Here is a 20,281-nt window from a genome sequence, read left to right as displayed (position 1 = left end):
TTTGGTATTCTGACTTTAAGTGATCCTGGGAGCACTTTTATGTAAAGTCAGGTGCAGGTGAAAGCAAAGTTTTCATATGCCATTTATGAAATGCAGAATAATCAAAATGGTTGCAAAGATATATGAAGAGAACTACCAGATAAAATAGGGAGGTGTGTTTCCTCCCTTCTCCCAAGAACAAATCCCAGATGGATGCAGCTGGCAGGCTACAGACACGTACCTTGTGCATCTTGGTGAAGCTGCCAGGAGCACAGCCCTGGTGAGTCCACTGGCCATGGGACGTCTCCTGGGAAGATGTTTGCTCCGACTCCCTGCCCAGGGTGACCATATAGGCAGACAAAATAACACTGTAGGATCACAAAATCGGGCAGTACACTTAGTTCTCCAAAATATATTATGGCCAGATTCTCATAGGAAGGATAATTACCACCTGTTGTCCATTGCCCACTTCACAACAGATACTTTTTGCCAATGTACATCCTTCATATCAATCAGTTTTATTGTGGTCATCCAAATTAATAATAATTGGACTAAACGAAGAAATTAGTTTTAGTCACTGCTGTTCATTACAAATAAAATCATTATCTTGCAATGGGAAAGCATTGACAGTCTGCCAAATTTCTTTTCTTTAAGAAGTTCTCATGTTGGGTTGATTACACAGACTTCAGAGACATATCATCAGAGTTCACGAGCTGTGGTGATTAAAACCTCTCTCTTAATTTTTTGGTTTAGGCTACATTGAAGAATCTTGCACGGTTCCTTGTCCATTTGATTGCAAATTAAGTGATTGGTCCACCTGGACTCCTTGCAGCTCTTCCTGTGGAACAGGTGTGAAAGTCCGATCCAAATGGCTTAAGGAGAAGCCCTACAATGGAGGTCGCCCCTGCCCCAAACTGGATCTCAAGAACCAGGTGAGTGGTGTTAAATAGCCAAAAGAAATCTCAATGTGCTTACTGTAGTTTTAACTGAGATTGTAAAGTACTGAGCTGGTGAAGAAATTACAAACAGGAGTTATCTCGGGGACCCTTCTTTGTTTTGGGTTTTGTAGGTACTCCTAGAACTTCTTGAGGATTGAGGGGAAGATGCTCATGTTACAGCAGAATTTGACATGAAACACCTCATTTCTTATATAAAGACAGTTTTTATCTACCATAGCACAGGAAGCCCTGGACAAATAATTCCACCTGGGTAGCATATAAACATCAGAGAACTGAGATGTCACAGACATTTAAAAAATCTTTAATTCTTTCCGAGACTATGGTAGCTGCAGAAACATTTGTTAAGTATATATTACTATTTTTGGCAACATTTCCCTTAGACACAACACAAGTTTCCTTCAACATTAACCTCTGTATATTCAATATCGAAGTGTCCCATTAGAGGAAAATAATCTCTAAACTGCTGCTCTTAAAAAAAATCAACATCTATTTAAATGACATTTAATGCTGTATGCATTTCTACAAAACTAATAGAGATTTCTTACACATACTGATTAATTCTTAATGCTAATTAACACTGATGAAGTACTATTAGTTTGGCCCGCTCTTTCAAATTCAACTATGAAAATTAATTAATAGGACAGAAACTGTCATGCCGAAGGGACTTGATGTATATTATGAATATGTGAGTGTGTATATATATAATATGTTGTACAATTTGTGTAGTAGGCCTTTAACAGTCTTCCTACAAAGATGTATTTGTATAGTGGCTCACAGGTGCTAGAGCTGCTGGATCCTGTTTACTGTGCAATCGCTGCAGCAGCAGTCGTGTCCCGGGAGGCAGCACCACTTCTACCACCTGATTCTCAACTTGCTTAATTTTCCTCACAGTTTATTATTTTTCTTGTGAGAAGCTAGTTAATTTTTTTTTTTTTTTTTTTTTTTTTTTGCTTATTACTGTTTGAAATTCATAGGACTAAGAAAATATAAAACTGCAATAAAGTGTATGTTGTCCATACCTCAGTGCTTTCCTTAATAGATCAGAGAGATCGCCAGAGAAGCAGAATGAAATCCCACAGTAAGTTGTTAGGTAACAATAAGCTCCTTTGTAATGAAAAGATACTGGGATTGTTACCCACAGACACAGCAGACTACTTCTATTAAAAGGAAACATTGCTATAAAGTGTTGTCTATTCCCACACACATTAGATTTGCTAATTCCAATACCCTTTTGGAAGATACTGGAGGAAAGAAATTGTTTAAACTTGGAAATTGTGTCTCTGTAAGCTTTATCGGCGTTATGGCTGGTATTAATATAAATGTGGCTGGTGCTTTTTGCCCCTTTACCAGGAACACAAGGCTTGATCTATAAGTATGTCTATATATTTATGCACACGTGTGTGTGTGTTTGTATTTTTTGGCTCCCCATATACTTCTTAATCCTTTGTGCAGTTAGGAACGAGTGTTGCTCTGCACCCACTGGACTTTGACTTCCAGCACTGATTTAGAAATGCTGAAGTCCTTAGGCACATTGCAGCACGAAAAAGTTGTCTGTTCAGATGGCGAACCGGGTTAGCTGATTGTACTGATGTTTAACAAAGCTGGACACATATTTTTAATCCAGGGCAAGGCAGTGTCTTCTTTTTCCTCCGAGGTGGGCACTGTTTAAGTCCTAGAGCAAAAGTCTCCATAATTCTGTATATACTAATTTGTGAGTTTCTAATTATTTTTACATAATCCCATAATCTGGGTCAAATACCTGAAATACAATACTTACTTTTCTGTGGTATCAGGCATGAGAAAGCTAAGTCACCTTGGTGCGTGATTTTCTTTATCTTTTGCTGGTGACAATGCTATATTGTGTTTTATGCTTTGATAAAGACTTTAGACAACTTAAAATCAAGACTAAACCTCCTCTAGGTGCCAGTAGATTTCTTTTATTATTTCCTCCAGTATTTGAGTTATTGTTTTAAAATTATTGTTTCTGAGCTTGAATCTTGTTATTACTTAATCAATTACTTTGGAGAACCCTTCATTTTCCATTATCTTATAATTAACACCCTTGGTCAGTTTGCGTCTTTTTCTCATTAAGCCAAATAATTTTTTAACTCTCTTCTTTTGAAAGGTGTTTTCTAGGCTTCTTGTCAAACCCTTTTAAGTCCATTTTTTTTCCCAATGCCTTTCAGAAAATTGACATGAATTTAAGTACAGAGAGCGTAACTTGAAACAGTATTCCAGCAGTTCTCTCTTACAATTTCCCACCATTTCCAGATCCCTGCCAATACAGATACAATACAGCAAGGCTGCTGCTTTAGAGAGAAGAGCAATTTGTATGATCAAAACAATTTATTGATTAATATAACAATTATTGATTCAGAAAAACCTTTTTACAGCACACTGTCCTCCTAGAAGCAGTTCAGTCATGGCAGTGCAGTTTGCTTTTGTATTTAGAACAGAACTTTTTAGCATAAATTTAATTTTATACTGAGATAATGAGACATCCTGTTCCTGCATTATATTCCATGGGGTTTACGCTCCTAATTCCGTGGAGTTTTTTGGCTCTTCTGGCAGGAAATTCAGCTGGTGCTAACAACATGCCATTGGAGCCCTGAGTGCCTGCCTGGAGCCAGACACTGGAGCTGCTCCTGCAATCCCTGTGCTAAATGGGGTGGGGGAGCTGCCTAGGACCTGAGGGCTGCACCCCTGGCTGGAGGTGCCTCTCCCTGATAACAAGAGGATCTTGAAACCACTCTTTCAGCTGTCTTAAGCCCATTCTGCCTGTAGACCTTCTCATTCTATAGAGTTTCTCTGGTGCGGTACATGTGAGAAGTAAACTCTGAGCTATCACTCGATTTGATACGGTCACTTTAGCTTTCAGCTTGTTCTGTATTATTGTCCCATGAAATTAGATAGTGAATTACAATATTTGGGGGAAAAGATGACAGTATTCTAATGCAAATCCATGTGATATGTTGAATTACTTTTGTCTTGTACCTCCAAGTGTTTGAAAATTGTTTAAGAGTTAGTTAACTGTATTTTGTTAAATCTTTTAAAGAAAATGGGCATTGCATGTAGAAGTTGTTGAGCTCTTATCTAAGGCTATGATTGCTTCTGAACAGCCGATTGGATTATAGGGTCAGCTGGCAGATGTTCTTGGCTGTGCATTGCATGTTAAAAGAGTTGTAGCATTTACATTTTTCTATTTCTGCTGTTATTTGAATGCACTTACACAGCATGCAGTTGCTAAGCTATTTAATATGTAGTTCTACATGACTAAAGGTTAAATATGAGTTATGGGGAGTTTATTGCTTGAATATTCTTTTATAGTTTTTTAGGATTACTACAAGAAAATGCATTTTCTTTTAAAGACTCACGAATTCCAAGGATTATCTTTCTATTGATTGCTCTAATATATATTCTTGTCAAGATTTTCCCTCCTTTTCCTTCCTCCCCTTCTTGCTCTTACCTGCTCCTGCTAAAGGACAAATATCATAGCAAATGGTTTATTGCTTTTGTATATATTGTATGTATTTAAGCAAACATTTTTAAAGGATTAAGGGCCTTTGTAAAGGCAGGCATAGCAGGAAAGACGCATTTGAAATTTAAGCTTACTGCTTTATTTAAAATGAAATTTTTTTTTGTTCTTGATGACATTTTCCAGTTTTCACTCCAGAATATGAGAAATACAGACAGCTGCACATTACAAATGAAAGTACTTTTCCTGAAATTGAATGCACAAGTTTAATAAAGAAAAGGAGGACAGTGGTATCTTTATAGCTCAGACCTCTCAAAAACAAGTGTGAGATGTATGATTTTCTGGTAAACTTTTCATAGAAAATTACTGGTTTAGTTCAACTCACACTTCCAAGGGAAAAGGATTTTTTTTTTTTTTTTATTAGCAAAAATGTGTCAAATTTCAAAAGTAAAAAATATTACAAAATTATAAGCTTTGAAAACTCGCCATTGGAATGTGGAAGATTGGATGGGTTTGAACCCTGATGCTAACTGCAGAAGTCACTATCTTCTGGAGCCAAACCTGAGCTTGGGGTCATGTATGTGATCTTTCCCATTTTCTGATCTGCAATGTTAGTAAAGGTTTGTTCAAGAAAGACCATTTGTTAAGATGTTTCCAGGGCTTCTTACACTTCCTCAAAAAAAAAAATTATAAATAAGCAACACAGCAGCATGCAGACTAAGGTTTGATTTACATTCATAGTGGTTTCTCAAGGCAATTTTTGGCTTGCGTTTTGCAAGCTAAGTTTCCATGATCCAAAAATGCCCCGATTCGTAGCTTGCAAGCTTTAGACTGTCAGAAGAACTCTGCCTAAGGAAGAGCAATGTAGCATGTCTTATCACAAGACACTGTAATGAAACAAGGTCCATTTTCACTTAGGTAGGTAACTGCTCTCAGAAAGAGCAATAATTTTGCATACAATAAAGTTTCTGAAGAAGCAACATATAGCACTACTGTATTTCTCCTGTTTTTTTTTTCCTTCAAGTTACATTCCAGTACTTACCTGCTGACAGAAAATATTTGCAACCTCTTTGGTTTATTTTTGTGTCTCCTATCTGACTGTGAAATATTATAGTAGTATTTTTTTCTCTTAATTCTGAATGTCTGACTATAAGTTTTTGGTTTTGTGTTTTATTTTGTTGTAATAGGTGCATTTTTCTCTTGCATAAATATATATTTTATGTATACATAAACATGTGTTTATCTATGTATACACAAACATGTGTTTATGTGTGTGTGTGCATTTTCAAAACCGTTAGATTCCTGTGTTAGAAGTTAAGTCTGAACCCAGCATTCTTTCTTTGCTGTCAAAGAATTAGCTCACATCCAGTTCCTGGGTGGATATCCCTTGCATTTTAGTGTCAGAAATCAGTCTTCAAGAATATAATTGATAATATATTATCTATAAATAGCTCCTGCATAAATTACTTCTTTTATAATATAGATAGTTGATTGTCAGAAAGGCACCATACTTTTTGGAAGGCACTCATAAATGGATGCCAGTAGTTTATTCTTGAGCCCTGTCACAGGCTGCAGTACCACCAGCTGTGGGAGATCCCTTTCTGTGGCACGCAAGGACATAGCTGACCTATATTTTCCTTTAGCTCTATCAATGCTCATTTGCTTTATGTGCAACTTAATTTCTGGAAACAAAGTTCTGTCCTTACTGTCGGTTTTACCTTCAGAAGATCAGATTTCCTTCCACTCAGAGTTAAAGGAAGGAATTACACTATAGAAAATGTTTGTCCTCTGATTCCAGGGCATTCTTACAGTATCATAAAAATTATTATTTTTTGCCTGGTACAATCATGTGGGAGAATTTTCAGTCTCAAAAAATAGTGAAAACTTCATGGTTTCCTTACACTTTTCTGTCTGTGACTGGGAGTTTTAATACTTAACTGTAATGCAGTTCATTAAATGGGCCAAAAGTAGCAAGCCAGTTCTGTACAGCCTGAGTGGTATCTCATCATCCTGAAGACAGTGTCTGAAAAGCCTACCATGTGAAGCAGTACTGCTTCCTTTGCTAAAGGAAATAGAGCATTTCCCATGTTGTCCTTCAGGTTAATAACCTGTAGCATGTACAGTATTTCCCAGCGTATATCAGTTTTTCATCTGGTTTCAATAGCTATGCATATTTGATTTTTATTTCTCCTACAAGTTTTCTCATAAATACAAAGTCATATAAGCATATTGTCCCAATTGCCATTCACAAAAAGCTTCATCCTTGTAAAATGGAGCCATTTGACAACTTCCTGGGAAGTATTTTTCACTTTACTACATATTCTGATAGCTCCTTCACACTCCTCTGTAATGATAATACATATTAATAGATGCTGTAATGCTGTTTTCTGTAATTGTGAGAATATGTGCACTTTCTAAATTAAATATCACGCTATGTCAGTCTAATTCTCAGAATTGTTCTGAATCCACAAAAATTAACACCCTTGTGCTAACTGACTAAACTGCATTTTTCTGTCTACTACAGTCCCTACCACCTTCTTCATGAAATGTGGATCAAAGCAGGACATTTTGCTGTAGAAGAAAATGATACATTTGCACCTCTTGAACTGAAAATTTACTCATAATTATTTCTGATTGAAGTGCAGAGTTCCTACATTTGTTGTTGGAGAAAATAGTAATTGTTTAATGTGATAACATACTGCAAATGCTGTGAAAGACAGGAGCTACACTAAAAGTGCTTTGTCCTACTTGCTTTTGTACAGAGGAGATAGAATTAAATGGAAAATCAGCCTTAGGAGGTTGGGTTGCCCAGTGGGCAAAGTATTAGCGTTTCACCTAAGGAACTGAAATTAAATTGGTTTAGGCAATATTTTTTAAGGAAAGAAGTTTGGTTTGTACTGAATCTCTTGTGGACAATATGTCATGTTGGAGGACCAGCGAGTGCTGTGTGTCATAAATCAGCGTGACAGCGTCTAACACTGAGACTGAACTTACTCTTGCTTGTCTTTGTCTTAGGAGCAGAAGAACACAGAGGATTGATGCCTCAGTTGTTCCTTGGCAGCAGATTTAATCTCGTTCTCCCCCCACCGCCACCACCTCTTCCTACTTTTCGAGTGTTTTCTCTTTCTTTTCCAGAAAGTTTTGTGGTAGAATTTGTCCTCAGCTGTAGGTTCACAATCATTCTGGAAGGGAAATACTGCATAACAGTTAAAATAAGGTTTTGCTCTGATTTGAATAAACACGAGAATATTCAGAATAAAACATGTTGGTCCATCTTCACCATTTCCTATGGTAGAAGAGGTGAAAAACACAGCTATTTGGCATCATGTATTTTACCACGTTATGTAGTCTTCAGAAACAGTGAATTGCAGAGAGAGGTGTCACTTCTCTTGCTTTTGGCAAGTTAAATGAAGATGTTAATGTGTTTTCTTTTACTCTACACTCTTATAATTTCGGTGTGTACAAAATTGGTTTCTAAAATATTATTTTGTTGATTGCAAAACAATGTTTGCTATAATAGAAGGCATGAATATGGAAATTTCTTTTGAAATAGATTCCAAGTCAAGTAATGAAATTAATTGCAATAATTTATAGTTCTATAGAACGTGGCATGTAATGATTTCAAAACTTTTTGAAGAAGGAGCTCAACAAGATCTTGGCATTAGACAGAAGTAGTTAAAGCAGGAGGCAGCCCAGCTCTGTGTTGGGTCTGAGGAGGTGTGTGCGCAACCACAGTGCAGAGCACCCAGATAGAACGAAGTGGGGATTGGGTTGGGTTGGACAATTGGGTTAAGTTGGTGATGGTTTTAGCTTGATTTAGCCATCCACTACTGTCTGAAGCCAGTGGAAGGCTACTCTAGGTAAGAAAGCTGTAAGAAAGGACATCACAGCTGTCTGCCCCAGCTCTGATGCTGGGAAAATTGGGGTGAAGAAGTGAGTTTCCTCTCTGCAGGGCAGAGTGTGTCACATATCCTTCAGTCAGCCAAATCCAAGTCTGAATGGGTATCATATGGACCCCCACACTGAGATCTGTGCTTGCCGTGGGTCTGACATGCCTGTATGCTATGAATATATTCTAGATTCCAGAGCAGAAAATTCCTATGTCTTCACAAAGTCTATGATTTTTGCATTTTCTGACTTTTTTGAATAAGAGGCAATGATTTGAAATGAAGTTGCTGTTCAAACAGGGAGAATGGACAAGAAGATATATGTTATGTTATCATCTGTCAGAGTTACTAAGAAGCTCAGCAATGCTGAAACACTTGCATTACGATCCTTAAAATAACCCCAGTCTTGCCTTTTTAAGTGTTAAATATATCTGTGTTGTTCCGTGTACAGCAGTTATCATTGATTAATACTTAACAAGTGTTAATAATTTTTCTGATGCAGACATTTCTTGTGGCCATTTCCCAGAAATTATACCCATATCATTTGTTCGGTTTGCTTTGTTTTATGTAAGGTGGCTGATTGATAGATTCAGGAATGGATTTTATTTTCTTTTTATGTTGCTTAATTGGTTTCCTCCTCTAAGACAACAGCATAAAAGTGAGAACGACCTTCTGTATGCCTCCTGATGTCTCCTCACATGACTGCAAGGATTGTGCTCGGCTTCCCACCAGCTAGACGTGTGCATTTGAACTGCAAGCTGAATACATGAATCTTGCATCTTTTTTAGGTGACAGCATCAGGATCATCAGCATTACCAGGCTGATAGCTGGAATATGAGCCACTTTGTGATTTTGGATTTCAAGGCCCAATTACAGCTTTCTGAGTGATTGCAGATACAACCCCCATGTCAGGGAGGTCTGGTATTTGCAAGGGATATCTTCCAAGAGTTGAAATTCATTCTGGTCACATACCAGTTGGTTTGGGGGAAAGAAAGGAGAAAATGTGTTTATCGTAGAGCTGTGTAGGGCTGTCCCTGCCTCCTGAGATGCCTGTTGCAATGGGCACACTAAGAAAGCAGCAGCAAATACGGCTCTATGGAAGAGTGCGATATGGAGCTTGTGTAAGCTAGGGAGTGCATATGTTTCCAGTCCCAGTGAAGGATTTTAGCTTTTCCTATTCTTTCTGCTTGCTTTTCTTCTGTGGTAAAGCACAATTAAATGAAAACAAAGTCTGCAGGTGCGTCCTTAGCTCCCAGAAGCGCCCCAGGTCCTAGGGGGAGAACCTGGCTGTCAGAGCTCCATGGTTTATGTACAGATCACGTCCAGATTCAGTTAATCCTTCCTCATTTGCTATAGATCTTGACAAGTCTTACTGATACAAATAAGTGCGTTGGGAGCTATAGCCACCCACAGAAAAACAGGACAAGTGGATTTTTATGTATTAATGAACTGTGAATGGACAGATTCTTCTGCTCCAATAAGACGTATATGCTATCCTGTCTAACTTTATTTACTGCTTCTTACTTGAGGAGTGCATAAATCAGCAGTCCTTTGTAGTCTGTTGTGATATATTGCTTAATTAAAAGTTATGAGGGCTTTTAATCCTTTATATAATTTATATTATTTTTGAGTCAGCTGTTTCCCATATTGTAACTTAACCAGGAAACATGCATTATTTTATGAAGGGAACATTTTGTGAATCCTTGTGCTCGCTAACAGATGTGGCACACACACACAACAGCGTATCAGATGTTCCAGATTAGCTTTGGAATTCAAACTCACAACCAAAGATAATTAAACGTTAGTGCACCTAATAAAGTTTACCTAGCATTGATTAGAGTTTGATGGCAAATATGGTCTATGTGTTTGTTAGAGTTACGGATTAGTTTTAAAAGGGATGAGACTGATTTGTGGTTTCACAGTAAACAGATATTAGTTGCACTTTAATAATTTAAAAAGTATGCTTGCTTAAAATGGTTATTTATGTTCTAACACAGAATTAATTTGGTTTAAGTATCGACCCACATGTTGTTAGAATAACAGAACAACCAGTTTTATTGTTTTGTATTAGTGTCGCCATTGGGTGATTTTTATTTTAGTTTAGTTTATTTGTTGGTGGGTTATTGTAGCATTTTTCCCTTAATTAAGGTTGTAACTGGAATGCCTTTTAAAAACTGTTTGTTTTTTTCCCCCATAATTTAACATTAAAGAATGAAAACTTCAATTTTTTTTTTTTTTTTTAATTTTTGGTTTTTTGTAGAGCAGAGATGAAGAGGTAGCTCGTTTGAGAAGTTCTAAAAAATATTAACAGTTTTAATGGAAGGATTTTGAGTTGCATGTTTCAGAGGAGTCATCTGATTTGAATATTTTCCGTGTTATCTCCCTTTTTCTCAAATGTTATCTTTATAAATTTAAAGAGTATGTGCCAGTTTCACCAGAAAAACTTTGAGATTTCAGGGGGATATTGGTATCTAGTCCTGGCATTACAGATTCCATGTCAATTTGCATAAGATTTGATATCAATTTGGCTTTAATTGATGGCAAGTTTGGTGGTGTTTTTTTTTTTTTTTTTTTTTTTTTTTTTTTTTTTTTTTTTTCCACAAATAAGAACTTCCTATAGCTGGGAGTCAGCTGCCCTCTGTTGGTTGGTTCAGCTTTGCTGTGATTTGATTTGTGTTTCTTGGTGGGATGGGTGGGAAAAGCCTTTCCCTGGTTCCAGCTGCCGGTCGTGCGTTTAACTTCACGGGAGTCCTTCCAGTAATGCACCTCCGCTGAGTGTGTGGTGTAGCCTTAATGAAGTGCTCAGTTTTTCTTAAGCTTACTTTCAATTTGGGAATTTCTAAAAAGCTTCATACATAATTACAGTGTTGTCACTGAACAGTCTTAATTGTTTCTGAAACAAAAATTTGTTCCTGGATTTTTTTAAAAACTTACTTAAAAAATTATATTTAGAATCATAAAAAAAAAAATCCTGAAACTCTTTTACTTGATACATATTCATTAATGCTCTTAGGTAGTGTTCTATTTAATACATGGGATTTATTTTTTTTTTATCCAAGTGCAGTGATGAATTGAGGCTCAAGCCTGCCAAGTGTAAAACAACTTTACTTTCCTTGGCTTCCAGTGGGAATTCTGCCTGCCTTGTGATTTAAACCAAGTCCTTAGCGTATGAAGCCCTGGGCTCCTTGGTCCATGTCTCAACATAGTGTGAAGTGGATGGAATTTCCTATAGCACCTCAGAAAGTTCATGTTGCTTTTTGTGGGAACGCTTAGTTGTCACTAAGTCTGAAAATATGACATCTATGAGTGTACACATTTTCAAAATTTCTTAAAAGAAATCCAATTTGTTCCTTTAATTTAAATTCAGGTTACTCCCAAGTGGCCATCTGGAATATTTATATGTATAAGTAAATCATTCTTTTGACCGCTGAGTAGTAGTATCTTTGTTGGCATTAATCCAATTATTAAGAAATTACTCCTTGGTAACCATGGATCTGGGCATGGATCAAAACACATAACTCATTTTTTTATCCATCATATATATGCTCATTTCTGTGAGAAGTTAAATCCTAGCTTTAAATCTAAATTTTAAATATAAGTTTTGATGTAAATCTGTGTCCACATGCCAGGCCTGGGGATATTAATTTTTGTTAACATAATGCATATTTTTGATTATGCTACAGTCACAGCAAAACAGCACTTTAAATTTTGTTTTGGTTCAGCATATAGTTTAGTTAGAGTTTGATGTACAGGATGTAATCATACTGCTTTTAAAGAAGGCTCAGATCCTGTGCATGCTTGCTGCAGGACAGAGTGTTTCGCTTCTGTGAGTTGCAAAAGAATATGAGAGAACATGCTCAGATCAGGCTGCAAGTTTGGATTCTAACATCTCTAAATGCACGGATGTTGATGTTTTTCTTTCATGTGGCTTTCCCCTAGCTAATAGCTGGTTGTAAAGTTGGATAGTAAATGAACAGATTTATATTTGTTGGAACACAAACATCAGTGAGTACTTTAGCAACTATAGTTGCAATAGATATTCATTAAAAAATCCATTGGAGAAATCAATTATACTTCGAGTTTGTCTTGTTGTGAGAATGGAAGTACTTGGTCCGTGTAAAGCAAATATTACTCGAGTGATCAGCAGGTGGGCAGACAAAATAGGCATTATGGATAGTCTCACAGGTGAGTAAAATAATAAGAAAAGATTAATTTTCCATTCCTCGTGTTCCCAGAGCAACCATTGACAAAACAAGCATTTTTTGAGAATGGGAGATGGAAGATTGTATCTTATAGTGCATAGTACGTACACAGTTTGTCAGTCCTCAGGAAGAAAAGTGATGATTAACCTCGATCAGATTAAACATTTGCATATAAAAGAGGTTTTTCTTAATATTCATTTCAGGTCAGTATTTGATAAATGAATCGCAGATTTTCATCAGCATTCTCATGTCTTCATTCTTGCACAATAAATATCCTCCTGGTGTTGTGTGCAAACAGCAGCATTTTCCATGTAGTCACGTATCACCCAGGAAATTCTAAGTACAAGTTGGATTTAGGTCATATTTGCATGCTAACCGCAGAAATTAATCCCAGCTAGAGAAGACTAAATTATTTTAAGCTTCATTTCCTTTTCTTTCTCATCCTGTTGTAATAACATAGCATGTCACAGTGTTGGAGAGTTTATCAAGGGAAGATGGACAATTTTGGAAGTCCTGCAGATACATGATACCTGATACAACAAAGGTATTTGCTTTATGAAAAACAAATAATAATCCTTTCTAGCAGATGACATAGTCGTCTAGACTATGCAGAGTCCTCAGAAATATATTTATTTTCCTGTTGTATAGATCCCAGTAGAGCAGCACAAATCATCATTCCTGTTTGTAACTTGGGCAACTGAAGTCATAGAAGGGAATGTGTTCTCCTCCTGCTGCCACTGGGTCTGGTCTTAATTAAAGTTCCTCACCTGTTTTCTATTTATCTGGATTAAAAAAAAAAAATCATCCTTAATCAAAAGAAAGCAAAAATAATCAGTGTGTGAAAGGCATTGATTTTTGCGATGACAAAAAATGTTTAAAACTGAGACGTTTTAGCTATGTTTAAAATTGCGAGGACGCAACTCTTCCCTTGCGGAGGTGCCTTCCTAATGACGTTGTGGGCACTGCTGAGGTTTCTATGTCTGGCAGTGCAGAATGACCTACGTAATTCACAGTCAATTTGTGATGAAACCCTGCTCAGCGCTATGTGGAGATGCCGCCGCGTGCTAGGGCAGGACAGCTCCAGTTGCTCAGCAGTGCTGGGTTGGGTTTATGGCTGCTCCTTCCTTCTGGAGCATGCCAATAAAGCCTTTGCATATCCCATGGCAGCAGATGCAAATGCCTGCTTTATGCCATGTCTTCCAGCTAGTGCTTTTCTAACGGCTGCGTTACTCTGACCAAATGTTATCCCTATGGTCTTTGGCCGAACTCTCATCGTTTAATTAAATAAAGGCAAATTCCAATTAACTTTGAAGAGATATGGAACTGGCTCTGTTTTTTTTAGAAAGCAGTATTAATTTACACAGTATTTCCCTTTTGTCTGCCTATTTGGTGAAGGTGGGACCTTTGATCCAAGTCACACATAAAGCCCTCTAAGCAGCCTCCCTACAGAACCGACATTTGTTCTGTGTACTGGAAGTTTGCACGATTTTGCTGGGTTGTGATCTAATTTGCAGACTACATAACAGATGAAGTTGGACTCTAAAAAACAGATATTTTTTGGCTCACATTGGATGTTTATCAATGGAGTTAATGCAAGGAACAATCAATCTCCACATGCTTCTCTGAAATATGTCCAACAACATTTGCAGCGCTATTGCGGCATATTTGAAATGGTGAAATAGGGAACATTTGTTACTTAAAAAAGGATGTGTCTGTTGTGGGGGAAGAATACAAAAGTTTGGAGTTTGTGTCAAAATCAGGCACATGTAAAATGCTGCATCTAAGGAAAGGGAAAGGAATGTGCTTCCTGGGACAGTCACCGCAGAACCAAGTGGACCCAGACTAACCTGAAATAATGTAATTCTATTAAAAGTAAAGGACAAGCATTGTCAAAGGTCCGTGCTTTACATTTCATCAGTTTGTGTAAATTATAGCTTAGATACAGTGCTGCCCCTTCATTAAGTTCAGTGGAAAAAAAACTTCGTAGTTTGTTTTGCCCCTAATAACTTGTGTAGAAAGCAAAACGGATTTCTATGATGCTTCCACCTGGCTTCCACCAGTCTTGGTGGGTGTCTGAACTGCAGCTGTGCTGGCTCACAGTTCTCAGTGTTGCAGACAGCACCAATAGAGAAGGAAGGAGCATTTTTGGTTACTGAGAACAAGTGTCCTTTTTAGAATTACATCTTAGAACAAGCTGTAAAAACCAAGAGATTATTTAACTCATTTTACATCAGCCATTGCTTAAGTCAGTTTGCCTTTTCTTTGATAGCACAGAACTGCCTAAACCCAGTTGTTAAATACTAAGGACAGAAACCAATTCATTACCTCCTTCTAGTCAAAGAACAGATTTTCAGTGGTCTAGAATTTAATTTGCATTTAATTCAAGGTTTCATCAAGATAATTGTCTGTTTGGTTCACTCCTCTAATTGAACGTTTGCAAGAAAATTAGTGTATGCTCACCCATGGGAGAGAGGAGGTACAGCAGGTATTGCACTGCAGTGTTCCAGGGTCACTGGTTAAATGCTTGTAGTGCTTTTGTGGGACATGGAGCTCATTTCTCTGGCATAGTCACAGAAGTTGCAGGCAACTGTATTGGCCAGCTGAAAACATTATTGAAGTCTGTCTTGGCATTAGGCAGATTGTCTGAATTACTCCAGTGAAAAGTCTGATCCATCTTCTCTTAGTTAAAAACCTAGTCATTCCCAGGCTGAATGGATGGGTATTTTTTCTGTCTTGCCTTTTCTGAAGTTTCCATTAGTACTAAAAGCTCTGCTCTCTGGTATTTCGCTGCCCTGCAGATGTTATGGGGAGAAAACAGCTCTATTCTCTAATCATCAGAGAGCCATCCCTTGCAGCGAGCAGTCTCCAGACATACCAAACCCTTCCAGCCTCTCCTTGCAAGACAGGAGCTTCATTCTCACGAGCAACCTGATATTTCTCTTCTGCATTTGTTTCTGCTTGCATATGAGAAATTAAGTGCCCAGATTAATTAAGTACACTAGAGAGGGTTTGTGAAACACCAGTAATTGCATCCAGGGAAATTCCAGCATAATGCCTTCCTGCACTGCACTTTCTTCTTTTTTATTTCATGGTCACATCAAAAACTGTTTCATCTGGTGATATGCCTCCCTGTATTTTCCTGAGGCTGACCTCCCAAGCTATAGTAGATTTTTTGTTATTGTTCTTGTTATTAGTCCCCAAACACGTGATCTTTGCTCAGTACCAGTGAATCACAACCTCTCTCTGTTACCCAGTCCATGTAACACTCAGTTCTTTCTTTGCGCTATCCCAGTTCTTTCTGTACAAAGATGTCACTTAGCTTCTTGCCTTCAGTAAACTTTTAGGAGGACTATAGCCACTTGTGTGCCAATATAACTGGTGAAATATTAAACAAGACTGGCTCTAAGACCAGTCCTTCAGCAGTGACGCTAATAACTTCCCTCCAGCCTGAGGCTTCCCCATTTAACATCACTGTTACTCTCCTACCTGTAGCCAAGCTAAATTTTTTTGTACTAATCCCCATCTTCTTCAAATCAACTAATAACTTCCCAGGTGACAATGTAGTAAAGCTTTACTAAAACCAGGCAGCTGAGAGATCTATTTAATTTTCTTTGTCCAGAAAGACAGTTTTCTTCTCTAAGAAAGATGTCAGATTAGTCTTCTATGCCTTACCTGCATTAAACCCAGGTGGTATTTTTCCCTATGTTCTTTTAGCTTCACTGGCTTTGATTATACTTTCCTTAAAAATTGTTCTAAAGCTTTGCTGCTGTTAAAGGTAGAATAAAGGGCTTTTAGTTGCTCTGATAATTTTTTTTCTCTTTCAGTGTTGGTAGGACATTTATTATTTCTGATCGCGTGGTACTGTTTCTGTCTGGCTTGATTTATTTAAGCTTGCTACCCAATGTGAATTCTCATATGCTAGTTCTTTCACAAATCTGGATGGAAATTACTTAGTTCCTGACTTTTACACATTTGGTTTCTTGAGATGGGTGTTCATTCTGACTGTGATGGTTTCTATGTGGCTATCTTCATTGGCATTGAAATGAAAATTGAGACGTGTCTTCGTGCAATTTGGAGTTGCATACTATCTTTAATTTGTACTCTAGCCTCACTGTGTAGTAGTTCCACTTCCTTGTAGATTATCTCTTCATGTAGGCAACAAGCTTACGTTGCTTGTTTCAATATCTCCTGAAGCAACTTCTTGGGCTGTGTTTTAGTGGCTGCCACCTGCTGCCTCCTCTGCTGTCCTCCCAAGCTGTTCCTGAGCCGTGCTTTCTTCAACTCCAGATGAATGCCTTTAGCCCCGCTGGACTTGTTCTGTCCATTTGTCTGGCTGACTAGTGAGGCCTGACATTCTGCCTTCCATTTTTTTCTTATTTGAGATATAAGTCCCTGTAAGTATTGGCATCTTTGACTTGAAAAATTCCCATCATCCTCCCCAGGCAGATCTTTCAACCTCTTTATTAGCTGACTTCCCTGGCTGGTTCCCTCACTGTGTAGAAATTGCCCTTTCGAAGCCAAAAGATGTGATGGAAAATGCCTTTTCTAAGGGGTCTGTGGAATTCTGCGACTATTTTAATTTTGAATCAGCATATGAGCATATACTCAAAATTTATTTTTAAGAACAGTAATTGTATTCCTCTTATTTATCAAAAAGAAGCCTAGAATATCATCACCTTCCAGTTTCAATTAATGCTGAATTAACCTATCAGTAACTGCTTAAGAAATATTTGGGTCTAATATTATTAGCAGCAGCTTTTGTTCTCCAATAAATCAGAAATCTTATTAATACATATCACTCTACTAACACATCATTTACATTAAGATCCAGCTCTGGAGGTCTGTGGCATGTTGCCCACTGGCATCATCACAATGTAGTCATTGTCACTGGCTGGTCCCCAGATAATTTCAGTCTGATTTTGATAAACTTCATCAATAATTTAATTCACCAAGTCTCGCTTACCTTTCTCCTTGGTGAACCTCCATGACTTCATGTAAGTCCCTTCTGATTTGTATCTCTGTAAGAGGAAACTCAAGCCAGCTAAGTGTCATCTTTATTTAAAGCCTTATGGAGCTGTGTTTTACTTCTCTTCGGTAGGTAGTGCAAATATTTGTATTTGTTTTCTGATATATAAATTGTAATTTGCTGGGGAATTTAGATTTTGCAGTAGAACAACTAAAGCAGTATTTTATTATAAATTGTAAATTGGGATATGTGTGTGTATTAGGATGTATGCAGTTACACATGAAGAATTTTCAGAGAAAAAAAAAAAAGAAAAGATGGGCTAGGTTCAAAATACATTATATACTTATTTTGAGTGTTCTAAATATTGCCATTTAAAAATATCATAAATTCAGAAGGAAGTTCATGTACTCATTTGGAGAAAACACACATGTAAGATGCTGAGATGACAAACACTGTTAAGATGTGCAGAAACCAACAGAGCACTTGGGTTTGGGTTCACCTGAGTGGGCAGCTTTGTAGAAGCTGAAGATGTCTTTCTCCTCTGGCTGCTTGGTGTTGATTGCCCTTTGGCCAAGGGTTACCACCTCTTTGGCAGCTCAGCCTCTGCCATCTCCATTTCCAGTCTGTCCCCAAGGCTGGATACATTAATCTGTTAGCTGGGCAAATTCAGGTGCTGGCACAAGTTTCCTTTGATGGTGCAGGTGGTGACCCTTGAGAGAACAACTGTAGTCAGTGATGCGTTAAGCTCCTACAGCAACCAAGAGGTAAACTTTTCAAATCGTGTACCTGTTGGCATTTTGGAAAAAACCATTGTTTCCTCTAAGGATGGTTGAGATGGACTCAAGAGTACGATGTGCAGCAGTTCCCCTTGGGGAACAAAACAAATCCCAACAGGGCTTCTAAAATACTGCCTTCCTCTTCTTCCCCTCTTTCTAGAAAGAAATTGAATGAGAAGTTTTAGGCTTTATGTCATTTGGTGATGTTCATTGGGATGTCCTGTAGATTCCTTGGCATCATGCAAAGTTTCCACCACTGTTAACGCTTCTCTGTATCATTATATATTCTTTCTGTCATGAATTTGCTTATGCTCAGTATTCAATCTTGCCACGTTTTAGCTTTAAGTTAAACATAAGTGTAAGAATTCAGCCGCAACTATCATCATGTGGAAATTGAGAGATGCTAGCAATTGGTGTTTGATGACTGAGGTTTTTCACCTTGTAATTCAGTAAGGTCCATGAATGTTAGTTCATGTGAAAGATAAATAAGAATGTATGATGCTGGCCAGGAGGTCATAGATGAAAAGAAAAAGATTTTTTTTTTCTTATAAGAGCTATTGAAAAATGAACTTTCCAAGTTAGTGGTCTGGATGCTATTACTGAACACAGTTTATAGCAAGCAAGAATAACTAAAGAGTGACTATATAATAATGTACAATAGCATAGAAAAGATTGAGAAGAACTTTCAGCCATTTGTTTATCCTGTTTGTTTTCTAAAAATGTTCACCTTTGGGCATGCTGAGTTCAAAGATAATTAAGATAAAGACCCATACAAAAGTTTGCAAAATGTCTTCATTTATAAATAGTGCAAACCAAAGAAAAAAAAAATCTGTTGTAAAATACCATGGTCATTTTTTTCCCATTTAGCCCCCAAGCTGCTGAACATTGAAAGGTCATGCTTGACAGACTTATTTGGGAGTATGTGCCCACAGAATAGTATGAAATGGACATCAGTGGAAGAGTCTCTGCTCTGTTATGCTCTCTGTGTGTTTCATCTATACTTAATTGACAATTTATTTGCATCTTAAATGGTAGTCCTGTCTGCATATTGATTTCATCCTTAGTCTTCTACTGAAGAGTCTCATTAGACAGCCTAGTCACTTAGTATGTTGATTCAATAGGACTCTCAAACACTAAACATTAGCTATACCCAGGCAGGGCTTTGTTGCTAAATAGCAGAGACACTCATGAAGTGCATGCTCCAGACTGGATAACAAGTTTGAAATAGGAGAGACCATGGTCATGAAGATCATGATCATGAAGATGCTTTCTAAGCTCTAGAGGTGCTACTTAAGTATTACTCTTCTTTTATTCCTAACCTTAAAGGTTATTCATAGGTCTTATTTCTTATTTAAGCAGCACTAAGCAGGTAAAAGCCACGTTTAGAGGAATATATTTATAATTTACAAGAGAGAATCTATGTTTTGTAATACTGTTTATACTGAGCATTCCAGAGGCATTTAATTATTGTGCAAAGCTAAGAGAGATATTCAGACATTGATAAGAATGCTTTCTGATCCCTACCTAAGCAACAGATGAGAAAATCTGATCAGATCAGATTGATTTAGATAAAAGACTAATGAGCATGAAGACTAAGTAAAGACTGCCAGATTGGGCAGTCATTGTATGGTGCTTTGGGCTGAAAAGTAGCAGTTTATATGATATGTGATGATGACAGCTTTATTAGAAGAAACATTGCTTTGGTCCCAGTACAAATATCACGAGTATCCAAAGCCCCCAAACAACTGTGTTCTCTTTTCCTTTTAATTTGCAATTCTTTTTATTCTTCATGACTCTTCCAAATTAGTGCAGCATTCTTCTGTTTGTCACATAAAATGCTTTTTTTTTTTTCCTTTGCATCAGCTACTACGAATAGCCCAGACACATCAACACAACACAGAAGGGGATAATAGGCTAAATTATCCTTAAGCAATTGTGGTTGTAACTGTTTCATGTCTTATCGTGGTATGTAAATTTGATTCTTTGCTGGATCCCACAGACATATCTTCATTTTGACTACTGGAAGGCACAGTAGGA

The 20,281-nt window shown here is 37.4% G+C and overlaps 1 protein-coding gene across 1 annotated transcript in view; it reads left to right on the top strand.

The window, feature by feature from the left end:
- Positions 1–20,281, top strand: part of THSD7B (thrombospondin type 1 domain containing 7B) — a 444,053-nt gene that overhangs the window by 367,596 nt on the left and 56,176 nt on the right. Inside the window, exon 17 of the mRNA XM_082763038.1 lies at positions 733–911. Coding sequence (XP_082619164.1) covers positions 733–911 — 179 coding nt within the window. The remainder of the gene's footprint in view (positions 1–732; positions 912–20,281) is intronic.

The sequence above is a fragment of the Aythya marila genome (genome assembly GCF_965140915.1).
Source record: "Aythya marila genome assembly, chromosome: 6".
Lineage (NCBI taxonomy): Eukaryota > Metazoa > Chordata > Aves > Anseriformes > Anatidae > Aythya > Aythya marila.
Note: the sequence above shows the minus strand (reverse complement) of the source record. Positions and strands in the feature narration are given on the sequence as shown.